Source organism: Sorex fumeus, unplaced genomic scaffold (assembly GCF_029834395.1).
Source record: "Sorex fumeus unplaced genomic scaffold, SorFum_2.1 ptg000072l, whole genome shotgun sequence".
Lineage (NCBI taxonomy): Eukaryota > Metazoa > Chordata > Mammalia > Eulipotyphla > Soricidae > Sorex > Sorex fumeus.
The window spans coordinates 47238123-47264492 of NW_026606129.1; the positions used below are offsets into that span (position 1 = coordinate 47238123).

General features: G+C 43.6%; 1 protein-coding gene across 1 annotated transcript; it reads right to left on the reverse strand.

Annotated features, from left to right (window-relative positions):
• Positions 1-909: 909 nt before the first annotated feature.
• Positions 910-26370, reverse strand: LZTFL1 (leucine zipper transcription factor like 1). Its single transcript, XM_056129446.1, has 10 exons — positions 26237-26370; positions 20040-20164; positions 16118-16312; positions 14091-14151; positions 11732-11803; positions 10585-10650; positions 10423-10500; positions 5600-5776; positions 4339-4442; positions 910-1751 (listed from the first exon to the last, which is right to left on the reverse strand). Exons 1-10 carry the CDS (start codon positions 26237-26239, stop codon positions 1733-1735), a joined length of 900 nt encoding a protein of 299 aa, XP_055985421.1. The 5' UTR covers positions 26240-26370; the 3' UTR covers positions 910-1732.

Sequence of the window (26370 nt, forward strand, 5' to 3'; positions counted from 1 at the left end):
CATGGACACTGATGAGTGACCTGGCTAAGGAATGGCACTTAAAGAGAGACTTCATAGTTTGTACTGGCAGACTAAATCTACCCCTCCCTTCTCTGATTCTTCATTCTTTTAAAGATGTCTGTGTCCTCTGTGTGTGTGTGTGTGTGTGTGTGTGTCGCGGGGGGGGGGGGGGAGGGGAATTTTCTTTCCCTTTATCATCATTTTAAGGTTTTACCATGTAGTCAATCAATCATTTTAACATGAAGTCTAGGAAAAACAAATTCAAGGCTAACACTAAAAGCTTGAGTAAAAATAGGGGCTGAGTGATAGCACAGTGGGTAGGGCGTTTGCCTTGTACGCAGCCGACCCGGATTTGATTCCCAGCATTCCATATGGTTCCCCGAGCACCACCAGGAGTAATTCCTGAGTGCAGAGCCAGGAGTAACCCCTGTGCATAGCCAGGTGTGATGCACAAAAAAAAAAAAAAAAGCTTGAGTGAAGATAACAACAAGCCTCATCCTCTGATCAAAAAACTGTCCTCTAAGAACAAAATCTTCACTTGTGGAAGTGGAAAGAATTGTCCTAGTAAATGGCATTCATTTAGGGTGTGGGTGTGACACTGGTATGGGAAATGAGAATAATTACTCTGTAAATAATGGAAGGGACGTTATATATTAAATAATGCAAATAAGTATACATTTTGGTTCTGAGGAATTACTGCTTTATGGATTGTATGTTGTTCATACACACACTATATTGGTGCACCACACAACTGCTAAAGAGGATGCCTAATTTCTAATCCAAAAGTAACTAAAAAAAAAAAGGACAAGTGGAAATAATAAAAATGAATTTCCTACAGATATACATAAAAATTAGAATTAACAACTGAATCTGAGTTCTGATAACTGATATTATGCCCTTTATAATGCATTTCCTATAGGTATGCATAAAAAATTAAAATCAACAACTGAATCTGAGATCTCATAACTGATCTTATGTTCTTTATAACAGTGTTCTTATTTAATATGTAATTTAAAAGTACAGAGATTACATTTATTCTAAGCCTAGATATCTCCTCAACAGTAGTAATTCAGGATGACTCTCACTTCTCCGTCAATTATACAGACTCATAGTTATGCTGCAAAAAACTGACTGCACCTTCTCTGATAAATATAGCACTCAGACACTGAGTGAGCAAGGTAAGAGAATCCTCTTGTTCACTATTAATTTGGTAAAAATTTTGCTAAAATAGACTGCATTCACATTTTCAATGAATTAACATTTAAATGATCAAACAGAAAATTACTTAGATTTTGTTTCTAAAAATAAGATTTATTTGTAATAACCGTCTTTAGTTAACTATACATTTACACTGGGGAACGCACAAGAATAGACAATGCTAACTTTCAACATTAGTATGGTATCTTTTATATGCTAATTCAAAAGACTCTACCTCCCACTCTAAAATCTCTTCCTTATGGAAAAAAAAATGGTTCTGGTATTTGAACTAAGACTCTAGAGCACTGGGCAAACAGGAGTTTTAGACGGGCCAGAATCAGTAAATTCTAGTTCTTCTCAATTAAACAACTGAAAAAGGAACTCTACTTCCAAATATTAGAAGCAAAGTCTAAATATTAGAAAAATAAAGAGAGAAAAATATAACAAACTGCTTCAAAATACATGCCTGAGGTGAGAAACAGCTTGTATTTTCTATTTTCATGTGTGGCAGCTTCCGGATGATTTCATTTTGTTTTTAATCTTCAGATTCATATCTGGAAAGAGTTACAGTCAGTTAAACTCAGAGCATAATGTCATGATACTTTTTTTGTTGGTGCTACTACAGTGAACTTATCTGAAATATCAGTAGCAACAAAACCCAGCAGTGCTACATTCTCCACTTAAGAAAAACCACTGCTTTTAATTTACAATAGTCCCATTAGATAATGGGTTAATATCCAAGATATATAAAGTGCTGTTAGAACTCTACAAGAAAAAAAAATATTCAACCCAATTAAAATATGGGGAAAAGAGATAAACAGAAACTTCCTCAAAGAAGAAAAACAAATGGTCAAAAGGCACATGAAAAGAAGCTCTGTATCACTCATCATCAAGGAAAGGTAAATCGAAACAACAATAAGCTATCACCTCACACCACAGAGACTGGCACACATCGCAAAGAACAACAACCAGGCATGGCAAGCATGTGGGGAAAAAGGTCCCTCTTTCAAACTGCTGGTGGGAATGTCGAATGGTCCAGCCCTTCTGGGGAGAAAATATGGACATTCCTCAGAAAACTAGAAATCAAGCTTCCATAAAATCCAGTACTTTATTCCCACTCCGGGGAATATGCCCCAAGGGCCCCAAAACTCAATGCAGAGAAGCCATCTGCACTGCTAGTGATATAGCGCATATGTTTATTGTAGCACTATATATATAATCGCCAAAATCTGGAAAGAACCCAAGTGTCAAAGAACAGACGGCTGAATAAAGAAGCTATGGTGCTTCTATACACAATGGAATTCTACTTGGCCGGGAGGAAAGATGAAATCATACAACTTGTCGATACATGGATGAATCTAATGAGTGCCATGCTGAGTGAGATGTGTCAGAGGGGGTGAGGGACTGACACAGAATGATCTCAGTCGCAGGCGGGCTAGTAGGAGAATAAAGCCTGAAGGCGATGGATGTGAGTTGGAAGCTTGCCACTGGGGCTGGGGGGAGGGGAACAGATCAGGGAAGGGGCCATTATGACAATGATAGAGGGAAGTGGTCCCTCTGGACCAGGATTAGGTGCTGAAAGGAGGTTGTGACATGCATGATACGTGATCAGTAACAGCAGAGTTAACCACAGTGCCTAGCAGGGGGGAAAAAGGAAAAAGAAATAATGCGGGCCATAAGGGCAGGATGGGAAGCAGGACGGAAACTGAGGACCTTGGTGGAGGGAAGTGAACGTAGGTGGAGGGATTGGAGTTGGAATGTTGCACCCCTGAAACTTAATCATGAATAAACTTTGTAACTGTAATTCATGGTGACTCAATACAATTAAAAAAAAAAAAGCCACTGCTCTGACAGGCTGGAGTGACAGCAGAGCGGTAGGGTGGCTGGTCTGACCGACCTGGGTTCAATTCCTCTGCCCCTCTTGGAGAGCCCAGCAAGCTACCGAGAGTATCTCGGCCGCAGGGCAAAGCCTGGCAAGCTACCCGTGACGTATTTGATATGCCAAACACAGTAACAACAAGTCTCACAATGGAGACGTTACTGGGCCCGCTCGAGCAAATCGATGAACAATGGGAGGACAGTGCTACGGTGCTACAGTGCTCTGACAGATGTCAGCAACAGTGAAAGCACTGTGGCAGGGACTCGAAGGGACTCCAAGCAGTGTGGGGGAGAATGGACCAGGTACTGCTAGGACACCTCCAAACCCGGGGCTCTCGCTGCATTTAGACCTATGGCAGTCCAATGCAGAAGTCCAGGAATTGTCCCATCACTGCATAGGGTAACAAGTTCTCCGAGGACAAATCTGATTTTGGATTCATTTGCTTGGCCTGATCTGGATCTCTGAAAAAGATGCAATAGCTGAGTTTCCAGGCAGAATCCAGTGGGGAGAAAAATGTTCCTGCGGGACTGTGTCGCGCGGGATACTGTGTCGCAGGGGCTGCATGGGCCCTGGGAGGCCTGGTCTGCCAAGACCGAGTGGCTCTGGCCTCAAGGATGCCTTGCGTGCCTTGAGTTCTTTTGACTGGACTGGGACCTCGACTTCCTGTGGCCCTGTCAGAGATATCGGGTTTATGGGATGACAGAGTTCTGAGTCAGTGTTGAACCATTTTACACCTGTGGACTGCTACCTGTCTGCATATGGGCCCTGGGTAGGCAGTTCCCACCACTGCCACAGACCAGTGGCTTTCAACCTTTCTACACCAGCAGTCGGGCACTGGTCCCCAGGCCTGTGGTTGAAGGAGATGGCTCCGGCCCAGGCCAGCCAACTGCGCGGTCTCACTGGGTCTAAACTGTCCCGCAGGAGACAGTGGCGACGCTGAGGGGCACACCAAGGGCCTGGTGAGCTTTCCTGCTCCCCTACTCTGCCCCTCCGGGGACTCCACTGCCCAGAGCGGCCCGGGAGAGTTGCGTGGGACAGGCGCGGTGTGGGCCGAGTGGAGGCGCCCCAGGAACCGAGAAGGTGCCGCCGCCGCCGTTGAGGCTGAGCCAATTCTCCTTGGCTCGCCTTGGACACAGACTTGGGGACGGCATGATTGAGCAACCCCCACCCCCGACCTCTCTGCACACATGCTTGGAGTGGAGGAGAAACAAAACAGCGCCCAGCAGGGAGGGAGCAGCGAGCAGCAGCGTCAGCAGGCTTACTTGGCCAGTCTTTTCCTCAGGTCTTTGATTTGGTCATTCTTCTTGGTGAGAATCTCTTTCATGTTTCGATAAGCTGCTGTTTGTTGGAATTTCTTCTCTAATTCCTGCGTAGTGAAACAAACAAACAAACAAAAAAGTTAGCCTGTTACTAAGAAATAGCTAAAAGATAACAAATCTGATGGAAATGTATGTTTTTATGGCTCCAATATTTTGCTATGTTATTTTCTCATTTCTGTTTTATTTGGTTTGATAGTGGCGGGGAGCGGGGTGTGTTGGGGATATGGGGGACTCACTGGGCGGTGCTTGAGGAATACTCCCAGGATTGTTACTGGGGTGCTCAAGCCTCCAGCATGCACTTCAGCCCTTTGAGCTATCTCCCTGATCTATTTCCTGATTTTTAAAATTTATGAAATTAAGGCTATTCTACCTAAACTTTAGAATTACTTTCTTGGGCCAAAGAGATAGTATAGTGGGTAAGGTGCTTGCCTTGCAAGCAGATGACCTAGGTTAGATCCCCTAGCACCCAACCAGTTCCACCAGGAATGACTCTGGAGCAGAGAGCCAGGAATAAGCCCTAAGCACTGCTGGTTGTGCATCCCAATCTGTGTCCCCACAATGACATTCTCTGTAGTTGCATGTTAATAAAACTGTAACACCTCGCCCCAAGTACAATGTTCGCAAATAACTCAAACATACTATGCCTTAGACATGAGAATCTGCAACAGTAAACAAATTTTTGGGTAAAATAAGCACAATATTTTTCTGAATCTCAAAGTAGCTTCTTTGTCGCTCCCGGTAGGGACTGCTCTCAGCTGTGCTCAGGTGTGCCCACAGATCAAACCTGGGCCTCCGCAGGTAGGACCCCAAGCAGCCCAGCACTAGTGTCCCTGTTGAAAGAGTCGAAGCACTCAGGCAAAGAATCAAGTTCTTGACAAATTTCACATAGCAAATACCTGTTCTAAAAATATAGTATTATGGTCACCCAGCCCTTTGCCAGGCTGAAGGGGAAAGCAAGAAGAGCAGATGGCGGTACAGGGAGAAGTACATTACCACACCATAGGAAGTGAAGTTATCAATAGATATTTCAGTGCCAAAGACGGAAAAATCCCAGTGCCCAGAGATGAGCTATCTTTAGAGACACTACTGGCTAAATCTTGAGAGAAAAGAAGGAGAAGCTGAAGTTGTCCCATGGTTCCCTTTGTTTCACTGGTTCTGTGTCCTGTGTTGATCACTTATTGGGGTGTAAACAAACGAATCTGACCTTCTCAGCCAGGCTCAGCTGCTCCTGAACCCGGAGGAGGTCATGCTTGGCTGTGGCCAAATTCTCTTCCAGAGACTTCTGGTTTTCCATCTTGTCCTGAAGTGTCTTCTGAAACTCACTCTTGAGAGTAGCAACTGTATTTTCTAAGTCACTCAAGTCTTGGGCCCTTCCAAGATCCTAGGAAGAAGAATTAACAATGTATACACGGTAAGAAAAAAATATTTGGGGATGACAGTTTCCAGATCCAAAGAGCTGAGAACAAGTATGTTTTCTCTTATGGGTGCATTTTTGTCCCCCTCACCAGCCCACTCAAATTCTGGTCCTGGGGGGCTGCTGGCAGGCACAGCTACCCTCAGCCTTCAGTGCAGGGAGCACTGCAGACCTCTGTGGCCACCGGTCCCCAAATATGCAATATGAACTGAAGAGGGATAGGAGTAAGAGACAAGCAACTGAAATTGGCAAGTAGGTTTTGTTTGGAAAAGTTAAAAAAGATCCTGGTGGAGAATTCTGAATGACACAAGTGTAAAGAAGAGTAAGACAGTGCAATTTATAACAAATATTCAAAAGATATATGTTTTAGTCATTATTTACCATGAAATATGGTGTTTTTGGGCTGGAGCGATAGCACAGCGGGTAGGGCGTTCGCCTTATAAGCGGCCAACATGGCCGACCCGAGTTCGATTCCTCCGCCCCTCTCGGAGAGCCCGGCAAGCTACCGAGAGTATTCGATATGCCAGACACAGTAACAACAAAGTCTCCAATGGAGACGTTACTGGGCCCGCTCGAGCAAATCGACGATCAACGGGAGGGCCTTTACCTTTACCATATAAATATAATTACCATGAAATTATGTCTCTACTACTTCCTGATTATGTGGTTTTCTAAATTATTAAGTTTTAAAGTCGTTATTATTATATTGAGGCTATACACATTTGCACTTTGTCAGCACAGTATCTTGGTTTTGACCTGATAACATTTCTAAGAGGAAAGTGGTTGTATAGATAAGAAAATGGTGGTGTAGGGCTGGAGAGCTACCTCAAGGTAATGATTAAGCACGTGCTTTGCATGCAGGAGGTCTGGGTTTGATCTCTGGCACCACTTATGGTTCCCCGGCACTACCAGAGTGACTCCTGAATGCCCCGCTGGGAATAGCTCCTGAACATTACTGGCTGTGCACCCCACCCTCCCCGCCCCAAACCAAAAGAGAACAAAACAGAAAAATGGCTATACTTGTCAAATATGAAGGTGAAGCTGTACTACAGACAAAGGAAAAATCTTTACTCATTTTTGGAATCTTGTCTTTTTGGGGAAGGCGTCCCCAGCAATGCTCAGGGGGCCTCATGCTCTTTCATGAGTATCTGGGGATACTCAGCCAAATGGGCCAAATGGTCCAATGTTCTGGCCAGTGATGAGCTATGCTCTGAACCAGTGGTTCTGGGGGCCCCCTGGGCCGTCTGTGGGCTTTCTTGGACTCAGGGGGCCTTCAGAGTCACAGCTGGCGGAGCCGGTAGGACCACGCAGTGATAGGGATGAGACTCACGTCCTCAAGCGATCTCTCCAGACCTGAAATCTGGTCTTTCGTAGTAATTAGTGAAGTCACGTAGACATTTTGCCTTTGTCAAATTTTTTTCTTTTAAAAAATTTTTTGTTTAGGGGCTACACTCGGCAATGCTTAGGAGTTACTACTAGCTCCACACTCAGAGATCACTCCTGGCGGGCTCGGAGGACCATATGGGATTCTGGGGATTGAACCTAGATCAGCAAACCTACCTGCTGATTCTATCCTATCTGGTCCTATTTTCTTTTTTTTTTTTTTAAAGGTTAAGAAAGAGGCTTATTGGCAAAGGAATGGTGATTTGGAAGACAGAAGACACGAATCTTCAAAGTAACCATCTGTTGTACCTGGTAATAAGAAGAAGTTTTTCTAAAGAAGCATGGTCTTACTGAAGGGGGGTTGCATGCAGTGGGTGCCAAAGTAATCAATACATTCTCTGTGGACTGGTCCCCTAAGACACACATCATCTTATCTACAAGTCTAAACAAATGAAGGGGCAAGAGTAAACTGAGAACCACTGTCTATACCTTTAAACTATGGCTAAAGTTCTTGTCTAGGCAAATTTTCAGGTATCTTACACTGAATTCAGCCGCTAATCTCTTTCGGTTGCTTTCAATCCCCACAGTCAGGTCTTTCTTCCATTTCTATGGAAGTTGGAGCCTCGACTAAAACCTGGCTGCTTCCTGCTGAATAGGGCACAATTCTTAGAGTACACCTGGGCCAAAGTAAAAAATGGCTTTTATAAAGATAAACGAGTTATTTTAATTGTTTTATGAATTTATGGTACTTGATAAATGTGAAAACTATTTTCCTTAATCTTTTTAGTGATGTAAGAAGTATTCTTCTATTTTAAATACTTACATATGAAATGATATAGTATGTGAGAATGCTTTTTTTGAAAATATGGGGTGGGGAAGAAGAAAGGAAGAGAGTACAGGTGATTTGAAAACCCAGGCTGACTTCATCTCTCCTAACAGCTGCATAGTATTCCATTGTGTAAATGTACCAAAGTTTCTCTAACCAGTCATCTGTTCTAGGGCACTGGGTTGTTTCCAGATTTTGGCTATTGTGAACAGTGCTGCAATGAACACACAGGTACAGATGTCATTTCTACTGTGCTTTTTTGCATCCTCCGGATATATTCCCAGCAGTGGTATTGTGGGGACATATGGAAGCTCAATTTCTAGTTTTTGAAGGACTGAAATTTGCTTATAAATGGAGAGACATGGAGAGAATCATGCTAAGTGATATGAGTCAGAAAGAGAGGGACAGACACAAAAGGACTGCACTCATTTATGGAGTATGAAACAACATAACATGAGGCTGACTCCTAAGGGTAGTAGATACACAGGACAGAAAGATTGCTTCATAGCTGGAAGCCCCTGCCTCCTGAGCAAAGGGGACAAGGCAGCTAGAATAGAATGGAACAGAATAGAATGGAACAGAAAAGAAAGAATAGAATAGAATAGAATAGAATAGAATAGAATAGAATAGAATCACTAAGAAAATGATGGCTTGAAGAATCATTCAGGATGGGAGATGTGTGTAGAAAGTAGATAAAGGACCAAACATGATAACCTCTCAGTGTCTATATTGCAAACCATAATGCCCAAAAGTAGAGAGAGTATGGGGAATATTGTCTGCAATGGAGGCAGGGGGAGGGTGGGAAAGGGTTGGGCATACCAGGGATATTGGTGGTGGGAAATGTGCACTGGTGGAGGGACAGGTGTTTGATCATTGTGTGATTGTAATCCAAACATGAAAGCTTGTAACTATCTCACCGTAGTTCAATAAAATAAAAAAAAAAAAAGAAAGAAATATAACCCAGGCTGGTTCAATGATGAGTACAAAGGGAATACCACATTTTTAAAAAATTTTTTTATTAGTGAAACACCATGAGGTACAGTTATAGACTTATAAATTTTTGTGCTTGGGTTTGGTTTCAGTTATACAATGATCAAGTACCCATCCCTTCACCAGTGCCCATCCTCCACCACCACGGGTCCCAGCATCCCCCCCACCCCCCAACACCCCCCAATCCCCCCTGCCTCTGTGGCAGGGTATTCCCCCTTGTTCTCTCTCTCTCTCTTCTTTTGGGTACTGTGTTTTGCAAGAGAGGCATTGAGTGGCAATCATGTTTGGTCTATAGACTACTTTTAGCATGCTTCTCCCACCCTGGGAGGGTCCTCACAACACCCTTTATTTGGTGCTCTCTTCTCTATCTGAGCTTCCTTTTCACCTAGCACGTGTGGCTGGCCTTCAAGTCATGGAGCAAAATTCCTGGTACTAATCTCAGCCATTCCTGGGTGTTAGTCTCCCATTTTGTTGCTTTATGTTCCCCAGATGAATGCAATCTTTCTGGGGAATACCACATTTTTTCCTTTTCTTTTTTCCACGGAAAAAGCATAACGAAAGTCTTATGAAGGAGATTTGGAGACTATTTACTGGGCACCTGCTATGACACTAAAACCATCAGAAAAATGATTTATGCACCGAAAACTCACTCAGTTGTTCTACAGACATGAAACCCTACCAGGGGATAGGACCGCAGGGGGAGGTGATGAGGAGACAGAATTGTGCAGGAGGGAACTTCCAGAACTCAGGCCTGGGGTTCACGTGCTTCACAAGCACTACCACTCAGAGATGGATTTGAAGGTTTGTGACAAGAAAAATCCATTCCATTTTGTAAATGCTCACTTAAAGCAACTTAAGGAATAAGTCTGGCGATGGTTGTTGTTTTTAGGCCACACTCAGCTTGTGCTTGGGGCCTACTCCTGGCTCTGTGCTCAGGTGTCACTTCTGGCAGTGCTCTGGGGACCAGATGAGGTGAACTAGGTCAGCTGTTTGCAAAGCGTCTACCTCAACACCTGTACTATCTCTCTGGCCCCAGGTAACATGTTTTGTACAATACAACACAAAGAACAAGACAAATCCAATTAACTAAAAACTCCTCATGTCTTCATTTCCTTTCTCCCGACTACAACTGGAATGGTAACGTGAAAGGGGGAAAGGCTTGAAAAAAAATGTAAGAGCCAGTAGCTCTGAGAACATGTGAAGCATGCGAGCTGTGTATCATGTCCCTCTTTCTGAGGTTGGATGAGGGAAGGGCACTGGTTTCTGTCCAGCCACCTTTGGCCAAGGAGACCTTGATGTAGGACAAAGTGGCATTCCTCTGGGGATCCAGCAGACATGGGCATAATGAATTGTGACTTAACATTAAATTCACAATATTATAAAATGGGAATAAAATAGCTAAATGATCTTTTACCTTTTGATCTCCTTGATCAAGCTGCAAATCCTGCAGAGTTCTTTCTAGTTTTGACTTCTCATCCAACGCATTTGTAGCCTGTAAAGAAGTTAAAACAAACACTCAGCATTCTATTCTGTCTGTAACTCTTCCAGTGTTTTGTTAAAGTAACTTCTCGATTACCTGTACTTCAGTGTTCCTCAGCCTTGACTTCAATTTCTCATTCTCTTCCACAAGTCTTAAAATTTCCTTTGTGAAGAAATTCAGACTTTTATTGTTCACCCAAGTACTTTTTTCACAGTTAAAATTAAAATTACATTTTACTTATCATTTTCATTATCCAGTTAAACCCAACTCTTCATCATTCCGTTGTCTCGTGCCCAAGCTCCTGCCATAATTCTGACTGAGTGGAGGCCAAACATCTTTTTTAGGGCTGGAGAGATAGCACAGCGGATAGGGCATCTGCCTTGCACGTGGCCAACCCGGGTTTGATTCCCAGCATCCCATATGGTACCCTGAGCACCGCCAGGAGTAACTCCTGAGTGCAGAGCCAGGAGTAACCCCTGTGTATCGCCAGGTATGACCCAAAAAGCAAAAAAAGAAAAAAGAAAAAAAATCTTTTTTAAACAACTCTCCCAAGAGAGTCAGTGCTCAGTGCAACCTCACTCCTGACAATTCCTTCCTTATTCCAGCACACACCCGGGGACCTATAGTCTCGTCAGGATCAAGCCTTCTTGGCTGCCAAGCCCTCTCTCCTCTTGTCACTGCCACTTTAATTTGTTTCCCCACTTCACTGCCTGGTTCCCCTCACAACCTGTTCTCATTCCTCTCATCCACATGGAGCTGTGTCTCCTCTGTTCCCCCATGGTAACTGTGACCCAGAGGTTAGGACCATCTTGCTTGTATCTTCCTTTCCAATGACATGATATGGTTTTTTTTTTTTTTGGTATTTTTTTTTGGGGGGCGGAAGGGTCCTTTTGATCTAAATATCTAGTATAATGCGGAGAGCTGTAAAAATATTTATCCATGTATTACTTTTTTACAAATATTTTAATAAAATAAAATCTCTTTACTGTTCTCATAGATCATCAATGTCAAGTGTCCCCCACTAACACACTGTTCCAAAGTCCCTGTGCTCACTTCCCCATGAAACGCTGCAGTGCCAGCGAGTGCTACAGGCTGTAGGGAAGGGAAGTGCGCCCTCTTCTGGTATCACTTAGTAAAGTGACAGTGACTAAGGACCCTCAGGGACTTTGCTTTCTCCACCTTGGAATGGTGCAGCCAATGAGAGGACAGTGATGTTTGCCGATTCTCAAATCAACGCCTTTACCTTGTTTAGGAGTTCTGCTGTTCCGCTTTCATTCAGTGGAGCAAGTTTTGGCTTCATAATGTCTATGAGGGGCTAAAACGAAATAAAAAACCATATTTAAGTCACCATGGAATAGATCATGGTTCAGGTAATCCCTGAACCTTGCATGATCTAAGGAGAAGAGACTGTGTAAATGTATCTGCTGGGATGCCAGGTCCAAGGGGTGGGGTTTGTGATGGCCTGGTTCTCTACTTTATCCCAGTGTCCAAGACAGTACCTGACCCATGGAAGTTGGAGTCTGGGAGATGGCTCAGAGGGTTGGAGCAAATGCTTTGCAGGTAGGAGCCCTGGATTCAACCCCTAGCACTATAAGGTTCCCTGAGCACTGCACTGAGAATAACCCCAACGCATTTCTAAGTGTGACCCAGGAAAAAAAACAAATAAAATGGAAAGCTATCCTTCCATATCTCTAACAAAATATATAGCTGCATAGTATTCCCCATTTAATTGAGGGAGGGGTTGGGGGGGTAAGATCATTTTAGATGTGACGCAGGGGCACTGCTGGAGAATGGGGCATACTGATTGGGGGGGGTTGTAGGAATTCTGCACATCAATACCATAAACTTTATTTAACATTACTGTAACAAACTCAAATCTAATTGAAAAGTTATGACAGAAAAAGAGGAAGATAATCAACAGACTCTTTTTTTTAAAGGAAGATTCTAATATTGGATAATCTTACTCATCTCTGGTTTAAGAAGAAACAAGAGAACAGACAACAGTAAATGAGGATGAACCCTTGGCCTCTGACGGCAAAACTGAGATTCTCAGGCTGTGGAGGGAGGGAGGGAGGGAGAGAGAGAGAGACAGAGAGACAGAGAGACAGAGAGAGAGAGAGAGAGAGAGAGAGCAAACTAGAATCACAAAAAGACAACAGGAGGGTTTTGGGAACTTTAGCGGTGATTAAGATTAAGTAATTTTGTACGTCAAAAGCATACATGTTAACACTATAGGTATATTACCTAAACTAAGACAAAAAGTTGTGTGAAAATAAAGTATAATTTTTTTCAAAATCAGAAAAATTAAAAAGATAATATGGAGGGGAGAGAGGGAGAAAACAGAGGGTAAGAGGCCACTCAAAGCCAGAGCATATGTGGCTAAGATCCTAGTATCTAGTTCCAAAATTTCAAATTTCAACTTGGAACACAGAGTGTGTAAATTCCACACTGTGGGAAAGACTGAGATATTGGTAAGGATTTAGGCAATTACACTATGGGGGAATAATAACTTGGCTGGAAATATAGCATTATGTATTAAAACCAAAAGAATATGTGCACTCTGGCTCAGAAATTTCTAAGCCAGAAATATGTACTATTTCCTAGGATAACTAGGAAACTGTACACAACTTCATTTCTGTGGCGTTTTACTATCTAACACCAGGGATTTCTTATAATGCATCTATATAATGGAGCATCAAGTGGTCCCCGCAAACAATGAGGATCACTTAAAACGAGAAACAAGTAACTATTACAATTTTACAATTGTCTTCTCTGAACAATGAAGAAGAAAAGACTCAGCCGTCTCAGGTCACCTGCTTGGGGTCACCCAGTTAGAATATTGGACAGCAGGATGCACTCACACAGTGTTGCCTAACGCAAGCTTGAGCTGCTTCATGTGAGAGTTTATATGGCTGGGCTTCAGAAGGACTGCAGGTGTACAGGTGTGTAGGTGTACAGGTGTGTAGGTGTGTGTGTGTGTGTGTACGTGTGTGTGTGCATGAACAGCTGGGATCCAAAGGGAATGCAGGTTTGTAGGTGTGTATATGCACATACCTGAGTATGTGGCTAGGATTCAGATAAAATTGTAGGAACTATGTATATGATGGACTGCAGGGTGCAGGTAGGGGTGTGTGTGTGTGTGTGTGTGTGTGTGTGTGTGTGTAGCTGGGACTCAGAGGGAATGTAGTTTTCTGGTGTGTGTGTACGTGTGAGTGCATGGATGGGATTTAGATAGACTGTAGGGATTGTGTGTATGATGAACTGCAGGTGTGTGTGTGTGTGTTGTGTGTGTGTGTGTGTGTGTGTGTGTGTGTTTCCAGTCGGGATTCAGAAGGACTGCAGTGGTTTTCTGTGTGTGCATGCATGTGAGAGAGAGAAAAAAAAGGGAAAGGAACAGGATTGGGGAGAAAGAGAGGAGAGAAGAAGACAAAAACAACTTTCAGTTGTTTATAGTTACTTCCTAAATTTTTTATTTTTGCCAAAGAAATCTGAGAGGCTTTTTAATCGAGAGTTCTCACTTTAAACTCTGAATATTCTGCATAAGTTGAGGATTTTAAACATTGATGGTATTAAAATATTGAATTAGAATGATTAAAAATTACCTTTTTATTTGAAGACGTAAATTCTGATTTTTCAAATTCTGCAACTTGTTCTAATAGTTCTCTTGAAGAAAAAAGCAAACATGAGAAAATGTTCATTTCAAATAGTCTTATCTAACACAAGGAGAGTAAAATCACCAGTACCAAGCTCTTTCATTCATTCACAGAAACAGACAAGCAAGAGAATGGAATTTCACCACATCAAAAATCACATTTAGTCATTAAAAACTGAGAGTGCAAGCCATACAGGTTTGAGTCTCCCACAGTTTTTGCGTTCTGCATCAACCGGGATCCAATATGAAATGTCAGAACGTTGATACAGCGTCGGACATTTGGCAGCTCTGTATTTTCAGGTGCCCTAGTGAGTTTGCTCTATTAGATAACAGACACGGGAAGCTGAGTAATTGTTCATGAAAGACAAATGGATTTTAATAAGATAGTTTTGGAAAGGTCTAGAGCGATAGCACAGCGGGTAGGGTGTTTGCCTTGCATGCGGCAGACCTGGGTTCGATTCCTCCGCCCCTCTCGGAGAGCCTAGTAAGCTACTGAGAGTATCTCACCCGCACAGCAGAGCCTGGCAAGCTACCCATGGCATATTCGATATGCCAAAAACAGTAACAAGTCTCACAATGGAGATGTAACTGGTGCCCGCTCAAGCAAATCGATGACCAATGGGACGACAGTATTACAGTGCTAGTCTTAGAAAAGCAGAGCTGGTTTGTGACAACTATTGAAAAAGAGGAATGACTTTGACTCAAAAAGAGTTTGCTATGTTCACCAGAAAGACAGATGGTTTGGGGGTGACCACCTGGTAATTCCCTTCCACTTGGGAAGGTAAATGAGAGTTTCCCATAGGAGAGCGCATAGAGTCCCTGGTGCTAACTGTTCTTCCCAGTTTCTTAATAGGTCAGTGTCTCCGAGTGCCGTCAAAAAACCAGTCATCTCCCCTCCTGGGCCTGCCCAGCAGTGCAGCACTGACTCCTGGGGGGATGCTGAGCTGCAGCTGTGTTTAGAGAACAGCCCCTGGGGTTTAGCAGTCAGGATGAAAAAGTTTCTGGCATGTCTTTCAATTTCACCATCTTTTCAAAGTCATTGAGTTCTTGGAATTGTTCGAATTACACACTTCTGACAGTTCCTATTTAAGGATAGAAGACAGTACACTTGGTCAATTTTTTTTTTTTTCCTTTTTGGGTCACACCCGGCGATGCTCAGGGGTTACTCCTGGCTCATGCACTCAGGAATTGCTCCTGGCGGTGCACAGGGGACCATATGGGACGCTGGGAATCGAACCTGTGTTGGCCATGTTGGCTGCGTGCAAGGCAAACGCCCTACCTGCTGTGCTATCGCTCCAGCCCCCACTTGGTTAATTTTTAATTTTTCGTGTGTGTGTGTGTGTGTGTGTGTGTGTGTGCGCTCGCGCGTGTGTGGCTACACTCAGTGGTACTCAGGGGCTATTCCTAGCTCTGTGTGGAAGAGTGATCTCTGGCAGTGCTTGGGGGGGGGGGGGCGGAGGAGATCAGACCATATGCGGTTCCAGGGATGCCAACTGGAGTCAGCTGCATGTAAGTTAGTAAGACAGTGCCTTGTCTCCTGTACCATCTCTCTGGCCCAGGAGAGAATACTTTTATATGCAATTACTTGGAAATAAACCTCAAATACTATTAGTCTGAGTTGATGCTATTTGAATCAATTTTTTAAAAACTATTTCATAATCTTTATCCCTTGACCTATCTCTGAGCTTATTATAATTAGTTATCATGATAAACAAAGCTATAGAAAGAATCAGTAGTAGAGGAGCAATTCCCTATATCTTGAAGCACTTTATAATACCTATAAAAGCAGCAGAAATAGCATTTTGAAGGGAGCACCGAGTGGCACCGTAGAGGTCACTCAGGAAACAGATGATATGCCACTGTCCAGTCCCCCTTTCTTCATGCACCAGCCCAAGAGAGACCATGACATTCGCTAATGCTTACGATCACATTGGCGCCTCTATTGTCATAAACAACTGCAGTGACACACTTGACTACCTGTTTTCAAGTTCAGAGATGTCTGTCTGCAGCTTAAGGTACCACTTCTCGGCTTGGGAGAAAAGCTGCCGCAGGAGTAACACGTTGGTGTAGGCTGTGTTGATGAGCTCGGATTCCACCTCACTATGCACCACGGCCTGGAGCCCATTCAGGACATCGGACACTTCGTCGATGGTGAATGTCTCCTCCACCAGCCTGAAAAAGAGCCAGTCCAAACCCTCTGGATTAACAGCCGGAGCCCTGGATCAAATGAAACAAAACCAGGCACTCTACACTCCTGGCATCTCTTAAAGGGATTCAAGGGCAACCGTGACAATTTATCTGGAAACTCTCTTCTTGACCTACAAAACAGGCCAAAAATAATTTAAGGGCAATCAATTTTTGATATGTCTTTAAACAATTCTCCACAATGTGTGCACCCTTTAATATAGGGCATGTGCTCAGAAACATGCCTTAAAAATCTATGTCTTCCTACTATAATTCATCTTAACACATTTCGTGGTTCCAAACGTCACACAGAAGATACAATTTCTCTGTTATTTTTCCATCACTGAAAAAATAATTCAACTTAATTTTTTGCTTTAGGGGTTACAGGTAGTGGTGTTTGGGGGATACTCCTGGTTCCGCACAGGAGTGACGCTTAGTGGTGCTCAGGGGCCCACATGCAATGCCAGGGATCAAGCCTGCATTTGCTGTGTGTAAGACAAGTCCTGAACTCTGTGCCACCTCTCCAGCTCTTCTCTACCATTTTAATAACTGCTTAAACACAAGTTGGTGTGCCTTGGGAAAATACATGGTAATTGTTGGTTCTTTTAGCACTCTGGAGGTTCCCAAAGTGGGGAAATAACCGTAAGTAATTTTATTTATTTATTTTTAAATGCTCACAGAGAGAATGTTTGGGTTGGCAAAGACTTTTGGAACCCTTTTCCTTAACCTCCTACTTTACAGAAGGGAACACAAGTGCAGAGTCCAGAGGGTTGACACACTATGTCCCCACAGGGAAAGACTCACTGTAATCATTTCTCACGACTGCAGCAACATGCCCAAAAACTGAACTCTGCGTGTTGGGATGGAGTGGGGAATGGAGTCCAGGGCCTCCCACATTCAAAGCAAGTGGTTTCTGCTGTGGCCCAGGAGCTGAATTCTTGAGACTGCCCCTGTGCATACCTTGTCCTTAACCACAGTTCTGTCCCTGCCTCCACCCTCAAGAGTCCCTCAGCTCAGAGCATCAGCTCATGAAAAGCATCCCAGGACTGCTCACATATTTTTCCTTCTACACTTCCAAACGAGCATAATGAAGAGTTAGACCGAAGTCTTCGAAAAATTATACTCTATTCTTGATTTTAATAGTTTTTGTCCTTTTTGAATGTAGAATTTAACCACTCGAGAAAAACAAAATCCAAACTGTTTGTATAAAATGTTTATAAATATAAAAACATTTATATAAACATATAAAATATAAAATATATAAATATTAGGTAAAGGTAAAGGTAAAAATATAAATATTAAAATATTCATAAAATATTCCTTATAAAATGCTGATATTTCTGTATTTTTAATAAAACATACCAAAATTGATTAAATATTTTGCTTTTTGCAACTCAAGTTCATTATTATAAACAGTAATTAAGGCACTGGGATGCATAAAGCAATGAATTACTTTCTCTGGCTTGTCCTTGAACAATTTAACAATGAAATGGCTGCTTATATCTGCTGGGGGGGTTGGGGCTTAGGAAGTCATATTATTAGATTAGTGGATCAAACAAACAACAGTCTACAGCTAATGGCCTCTGTGAACAAGCAAAGTCTGTGGCTTTTGTCTCTCGTGGCCCTTTTAATGTCTTATTTCACATTTAATGTGCCAGTGTCTGATCCCCAAGTAATCTGATGCCTCATTATCATTCATTCCTTTTCTTTCTTTGATTTTCCCCCCACCCCCATTTATCCACCGGACCAGCATTTCTCAATCAGGGGTCACAGGGCCCTCTGTGGGCCCCCAGGATATTCCAAGAGGGCCACGAGTGAAAACCATGTGAATGAGGGCTGTGGCATGAGACGAGGGGGCAAATTGATAGGACAGGGGATGGTGGTAGGAAAAAGGTTGGAGACACAGCTCTAGATCAGTGTTCCCAAGCAGATACTGTTCCCTGTAAGGGGCAATGGAACCACGTGGTTCAGTAGCTTCAGGTGCAGTTGGGCGAGGGGGGCTGAGGAGGGGAGCAGGCTTTGTTTCTTTAAAGAAGGTATATTTCCAAGGAGAGTTAAGTATGGAAAGCTCTGCTAAAATCAAACATCCATTTTCTAGTCCTTTAATAACTCAATTATTGGGCAAACAAACTAATCATCTTGCTACAAATCAATGTAAAGTTTCATACTAATCAGCAAGTTTTGCTTTTTTTTTCATGGTTTCCTGCTCTTTAACCCTCTCCTGGGCTGGAGCAATAGCATAGCAGGTAAGGCATTTGCCTTGCACGCAGCCGACCCAGGTTCGATTCCTCCACCCCTCTCGGAGAATCTGGCAAGCTACCGGGTATATCTTGTCCGCATGGCAAAGCCTGGCAAGCTACCCGTGACATATTCAATATGCCAAAAACGGTAAGTCTCACAATTTGTTGTGAGACGTTACTGGTGCCCATTCAAGCAAATCGATGAACAACGGGAGAACAGTGCTACAGTGCTAATCGTCTCCTAATTCTTCAATATAAACTGCACTGATGTTTTCTTACTGTCTTATGATTCCAATATTTAATAAGTATCACTGTATCACTGTCCTCCCGTTGTTCATCGATTTGCTCGAGTGGGCCCAGTAACGTCTCCATCGTGAGACTTGTTGTTACTGTGTTTGGCATACTGAATACGTCACAGGGAGCTTGCCAGCCTTTGCTGTGCAGGCGAGATACTCTCAGTAGCTTGCCGGGATCTCCAAGAGGGGCGGAGGAATTGAACTCGGATCGGCCATGTTGGCTGCGTGCAAGGCAAACACCCTACCCGTTGTGCTATCGCTCCAGCCCATTTAATAAGTAAAATAACTAAATGCACCCCGAGCATCGACACATATTTGATCTGTCACTAGTGCATAAAATTCTGGAGTTGTTTTACTTATTTTTATTTCTGGGCTACACCCAGTGATGCCCAGGGCTTACTCCTTGCTCTGTGCTCAGGGATCAATTCTGGCAGAGTTTTGGGGACTATATGGGGTGCTGAGGTTCAAGCCTGGGTCAGCCACATGCAAGACAAGCACTATACCTGCTCTGGCCCTATTTTGGAGGAATTAATACAGCTAGACAATCATTAATCACATGTATTTCAATGTTCCACCTGCCCTTCTGGAGCTTTGGAATCCCATATAATATGTGCATGTTTGGTAGTAGAAGTTTCCATCACGATCAAATTTCTCTCTCTTTTTTTTTTTGCTTTTGGGGTCACAACCGGCAATGCACTGGTGTTACTCCTGACTCATGCACTCAGGAATCACTCCTGGCAGTGCTTGGGGGACCATATGGGATGCTGGGAATCAAACCCGGGTCTACCACATGCAAGGCGAATGCCTTACCTGCTGTGCTGCTGCTCCAATCAAATTTCTTGAATGTCACATATCTGAGGTTTAGTGTGGCTGCTCTCCATGAGTTAATAGGACAATCCCAGTAAAGGTCCTAAAAGCCTCTTTACAGAGTCCCTACTGGCCACCAGAAAGCAACCCTGTTTCCATTCTTTTTGTTTTTTTTTGCTTTTTGGGTCACACCCGGTGATGCACAGGGGTTACTCCTGGCTCTTCACTCAGAAATTACTCCTGGCAGTGCTTGGGGGACCATATGAGATGTTGGGAATCGAACCCGGGTTGGCCGCGTGAAAGGCAAATGCCCTACCTGCTGTGCTATCACTCCAGCCCCCAGCCCCCCATTCTTTTAAAAAGCTTCTATACCTGCTCTCCTTCAGGTCCTGGAAGCAGGAATCTACAGTTTTGAGCCTCAAGCCTCTTTTTGAACGAGCAAAACGCATATAGTTAATGACTTCATTTTGATGGTGCTCATTTAGGCCCAACTCTGCCTGAAAGAGAGAGAGCAATTTGTTAGTCTTGAAGATGTGAGAAAAGAGCCAACAATAAAAATGTCAGGTCCTCCATGGTGGTGAAGTGTCCATCAGATTCCCTTCCTCCCTGAGCCTGTTTGCCCAACTGGAGGTCATGTCGCAGCACACCTGCTCAGCAGCAGAAAAGAGCAGCAGAGATGTGGGCTATTCCAAAGGATGGGACATGCCTTTGACACACCTTATCTTCTGAGACCTTATCTCCTGGGACCAGATCTTCTGTCTGCTTGGTTCAACCAGATGTGGCTTGGCTGAACCAAGCAGACAGAAAAAATGGACCAGGGTGGGGAAGCAGCCCCCCGTCCATTCACCTGAGATGAGCAGTGAGAGGGCTGTTATGTGACAGAAATAAGCATGGTGCTTAAACCACTTACCAACAGTTTTGTTGTTATTTTGGTGTTTGTATCACACCCAGCTGTGCTTGAAGATTACTTGTGGCTCAGGGATCACCCTGGCACACGCAAGGCAAGCTTCCTACCCATGCATTACCCTGATACATTTAAAAAATATTAATGGATCAGCTTTAAAATATTTATTTGTTTCTGAAGCAGTCAATAATTGATTCCTACTTTAGATCAGTTGAGAGATGAACAACTATGGGCTAAAGACGAGCAATTAATGAGGTTTTCATATTTCAGCAATATTGAAATAATGAAATTAAGCAGTTATGTTGGGAATGACTAAATGAGCTAGAATTACCTTGAAGAATACATAGGATAGGGTCAGAGACAGGACTTAAGCTAAGGTGCTTGCCTTACATAGGGCCAGTCTGGGTTTTATGCCTGATACCACAGATGGTTTCATGAGTACCACCAAGGGTGACTCCTGAGTAGAGCCAGGAATAGCTTGAGCACCATTAGGTGTGGTATGCCATGCCCCAACGCCCCCTAAAAGGAGTATCTAAGATAGCCCTCTTATGGGAGCTGTGATCTAATTCCAAGCTTTCTTTGCTTCTCCCTGGCAACCTTGGACACAGCTGACTGGGTTTGATCCCCAGCACCCTAAATAGTCCCCTGAAACCCACCAAGAGTGAACTCTGAGTACAACCAGACGTGACCCCCAAAATTAAACAAGTCAGTTGAAAGCAAAGTACCTATCATGTCAATTGGGTTTGTAATTAAGAGGTTGATGGTAAGCATTACAGAAGCAAGTTGAGTAGTCTGTAGGTTTAATAACCTTCCTGCTCTACGGAGACCCATACCAGGCCACTAGGCACAATCTCCTTTACCCAATTCTCCCACCACAGCTGTTCACAGCTTTCCCACATCCAGACATCTTTGCCTCCTCTTCATAGTCTCAATTCCCTTCCAACATAAGTATATGAGTGCCAGGACCTCACTCACCTAGATAAGCATTACTCATGCTAAAAGAAAAATGCAAAACTCCCACAGAGGAAGGTGTGTTGGGGGAGGGAAACTGGGACAACTGGCGGAGGGAAGTGGACACTGGTGAAGGAAACGGTGTTTGAACACTGTAAGCCTGAAACTCAAGCATGAACAACTTAGTAACTGTGTATCTCATGGTGATTCAATAAATATTAAAAAATGAAATGAAAGCAAAATGCAAGACTCCCTTTAGCTTCCAGTATGTTCTTCTATTTCCCTCCTGCTTTTCTAATCTTCATTTTCTAGTTTTTAAACCTACAAACTACTCAACTTGCTTCTGTAATGCTTAACATCAACCATGTTCAAAAATTAAAGCTGGATCCTTATCTGACAACGTACACAAAAGTCACTCAAAGTGAATTAAGAACCTTGAGGTAAGATCGAATCTATAAAATACACTGAGCTTCAAGATCTGAACCTCAAAGGTGTCGTTACCGATATGATGCCAGTGGCAAAGGCTACAGAATGAAAAACATGGAATGGAATGACAAAATTAGAGTTTCTGCATGGCAAAAAAAAAAAAAAGAGCTAAAAGCAAAAGATAGCAAACTGAATGGGAGAAAATACTTCCATTCAACACATCAGATAAAGGGCTGATATCCAAGATATGTAAAATACAAAGATCAAGCAAAAGGAAATCTAAAAACTCTATCTATAAAAGGGGAATACATAAACAGGGACTTCACTGAGAAAGATCAACGCATTGATGGCCAAAAGGCACATGAAAAATGCTCATCATCACTATAATGGGAAATCCAAATCAAGACAACAATGAGAAATCTTACATTAGTGAGAATGGTACATATCAAAAATACTGGGAACAATCTGCTGGCAGGGATGTAGTGATAAAGGCACTCTTGTCCACTATCTGGTTCAACCCCTATAAAAAAAAGGTTCTCAGTATACTCAGAATTGAACTGCCTTTGGTAATCTATCTCCAGGAGAGAAAAACATTCATTCAAAAGGACAAATGCACACTGTTCATTGCAGCACCCAGTACAACAGCTAAGATTTGGAATCAAACTACATGTCCAACAACTGATAAGTGGATTGTGAAGATATGGTATACATACACAATGGAAGACTACACAGCTGTAAGAGACGATGAAATCATGTAATTAACTGCAACATGGATGGAACTAGATATCATAGTAAATGAAGTAAGCCAGAAGAAGAATAAACATGGGATGATATCACTCATATGCGGTATTAAGAATAACTAAGTGAAGGAAGGCAATAGTTAAAGGGGGATGCCTGGGTCACCCTTAGTCTACAGTAAAGGAAGGAGAAGGAAAGAAATAGTGTGGAAGTGAAGGGGGAGAAGGCGGGAGAAGAGAGCGATAAGAAGAAACAAGGGGAGGGATAAATGGGATTCAGTTACATGGATGGTGTTCAGGAATGATAGAGCCAAATATCCAAACCAGAGTCAACAACACTGAACTTATGAGACCCAAACTTTAACAACTAAACTTAGGTGCCTGTCAGGATGGCAGGCTGGGGTGGGGGGTTGGGGGTTGAGTGTAGGGAGGGAACCTGGGAACACTGGTGGAAATATTGGTGTTGGAACAGTGTGTGTCTAAAACGCAACTGGAATAACTTTGTAAATCATGGTGCTTTAATCAAATCAGTTTTTAATTTATAAAGATTAAATTTTAGGGTTAGACAGTACAAATAGAGAGAAATAATTTTCTTATATTTTAGTTTATATTGATTATTCACCAACTCCCTGAATTAACATTGCTCGAGCGGGCCCAGTAACGTCTCCATTGGAGACTTTGTTGTTACTGTGTCTGGCATATCGAATACTCTCGGTGGGCCCGCTCGAGCAAATCGAATTAACATTAAACATCAGAAATAACAATGATGATAACAGCTAAAAAGTGACTAAGAGGTAATAATGTCCTAGAATATCTCCTTTAATTCTCAATACAGCCCTGTAGCACCTTAGCACCATCCTCCCATTGTTCATCGATTTTGCTTGAGCGGGCACCAGTAACGTCTCACAACAAATTGTGATACTTGTTGTTACTGTGTTTGGCATATCGAATACGTCACGGGTAGCTTGCCAGGTTTTGTCGTGCGGACGAGATATTCTCGGTAGCTTGCCAGGCTTTTCGAGAGGGGCGGAGGAATCGAACCCGGGTTGGCCATGTCGGCCGCATACAAAGCAAACGCCTTACCCACTGTGCTATCGCTCCAGCCCAATACAAACCCTATGAAAGAGAAATTGCTTTTCCATTTTACAGATAGACAACTGAGGTACAGAGAAGAAATTTTTTAAAGGTACTGAAGTGGTGAGATGAGAAAGCACAGCAGGTAGGACGTTTGCCTTGCATGCGGCCGACCCAGGTTCGATTCCTCCGTTCCTCTCAGAGAACCCAGCAAGCTACCGAGAGGATCCCGCCCATATGGCGGAGCTTGCCAGCCTGGTAAGCTCCCCGGGGTATATTCAATATGCCAAAAACGGTAACAAGAAGTCTCACAATAGAGATGTTACTGGTGCCTGCTTGAGCAAATCGATGAACAATGGGAGGACAGTGCTGCAGTGCTACTGAAATGTAGAGAATTCAGTGCTACTGAAATGTAATAGAGCAGAGATACTAACCAGGCAATCTAACTCGAGCTCATGTTGGACTCTGTTATTTCAAATCTTTTCTGGATTTGGATTTTCCAAAATGAAAATAATGAACATTGAGACAAAGACAGAAAAGTTACTCTAAAGTTGATGGGAGAACAAAGAGGAAGCAGAAATGGGAGCCCAAGTTTAACAAGAGAAACAGTGTCAGCCCAGGAACATTTACAAACCTTTGCAACCCCATTCGTACACATAGAGTCAAATCACTAGAGAGAGACAAAGGAAAAGACAAACGGGGAATGTAAGTAGCTGAAGTCCTGGACTGAAAATCCTGGTTTAAGTCTAACCACACAACTGTCACCAAAAGTCATTTAAATTCACCAAAACCAGTTTTACTATCTGTTAAATAAGAGGCAGATGTAATCATCAGTTTCTAAACCATTTTAAAACAAGGGGAGATATATATACAGCAAATCAAAATGCTTGAATTTATGGCAGAAATAGTCTCTAAGTAATTAAAAAAAAAAGGAGCTAAAACCATACAGCAAGAATCCGACAAGAGCATTCCCAAGCTACTGTTGCAAAATTGTTCCAGAAAGTGAAGGAAAGGAGAATTGGATATTATTGGAGTTAAGGTGCATGCCTTGCCTGTAGCAGCTGTGATCACCGCACCAGATGGTTCTCCAGCATCTCTTAGGTACATCCCGGGAGGTCCCTGAACACTAAATGGGTGGCCCAGGGAATCTCAGATACCAGTATTGCTGAACCTGCAGTGAATCCCCAGTTTGGCTAAGAATGAGTATTGCTTGGGAGCACCACCTCCAGCACCCCCAAAATTAAGAAGGGAAAGAAATGAAAGGTATTGAGACACAATTCCCATAATTATTGGAAGTGAATACAATGATAAAAATGAGATCAATCCAAAAGAACCTATTATATACTGAATGCTTAATACTCTAACAGGCACGCCTCTATTTACTTTATATGCAATTTTTCATCCCTCATTTTTAACAACCATAGTCTCAATTATTATCTGCAATTTACTAATGAAGTAACTGCACCTCAAAGCCTCAGATGTTAACTTTGAGACAACACCACCACCACCACCACCACCACCATTTTTATAGCTTTTGATATTTTAGTGAAACCAAAAAAAAGAGTGGGGCAGATTCTAAGCTCACGAAAGGTCGGGGATGGTGTCTTTTGTTCAGCTGTACTCTCTCGCATCAGTAAGACAGTGTTTGAAACATAGTGTGGGACAGGCAGGAATTCTGGTTACTTGCCGAGGTATACTTCGGCAGTCCTTTTGAGCTATTGTCCCATCTGAAAATTGGATTCAATCGTGTGTCTATGTGTTTGTGTGTCTACGTACGTGCGTGTGTGCGAGGGCGCGTGTGTGCATGTGATGTGTATGCATCTGTATGCGTGTGCGCGTGTGGTGTGCGTGGGTGCATGTGTGCATGTGATGTGTGTGCGTGTGCATCTGTATAAGTGTTTGTGTGTGTGTGCATGCGCGCGTCCGTCCGTCTGAAGGGGTGGAGGAATGATTCCAGCACATCTATCACTGTGTACCTGTGCGTGTGTGTGCGTGTCTGTACACGCACGTGCATGTGTGCATGCGCGCGCATGTCAGTCCATAGGGGCGGAGGAATTATTCTAGCACATCCATCACTGTGTACCTGTGTGTGTGTGTGCATGCGTGTGCGTGCATGTGTGTGCGAGTGTGTGTGCGCGCGTCCGTCGGGGTGGAGGAATGGTTCCAACACATCCATCACTGTGTGCCTGGGCGTGTGCGCGCGTTCTGCGGACGGTCAGCTCCCTCCATCCCTCCCCCCCAGGTGACGGGAAGAGGAGACGTGGCCGGACAAGGCTGTCAGGAGAGGGCTTCACCTAGGACTGTCCCGGAAGGGCTTGGGCCGGGATTAAATGAGCCGCTCGCATCCGCGGAGCCTCTACTCAGGGAGGCCTAGCAGCGCCCTCGGGCAAGGCATCACCCTGGACCACCCTTGCCCCGCGTCTCCACCCGCAGCTCTCTCCTCCGAGCAGGGCGGCGCCAGAGGACCGGCTACTCACCATGGCGGCGGGCGAGAATCGGACGCCCGGAGCAGCGGGACAGGCCACGCGCAGCCCCTGCAAGGCCCGGATGGCCGAGGGTGGCGGGCGCCCAGAAGATAGGGAGGGCGGGCAGATTGTTTAGAAGCCTCCGG

What these genes read in the sequence shown, in the direction of transcription:
- LZTFL1 (XM_056129446.1), bottom strand. An exon ending in TTGATCAAGGAGATCAAAAG is followed by an intron (nt 5,777 to 10,422) that starts GTAAAAGATCAT and finishes TCTTCTTCCTAG; the next exon opens with GATCTTGGAAGGGCCCAAGA. An exon ending in AGCTGAGCCTGGCTGAGAAG is followed by an intron (nt 4,443 to 5,599) that starts GTCAGATTCGTT and finishes TTCACTACGCAG; the next exon opens with GAATTAGAGAAGAAATTCCA.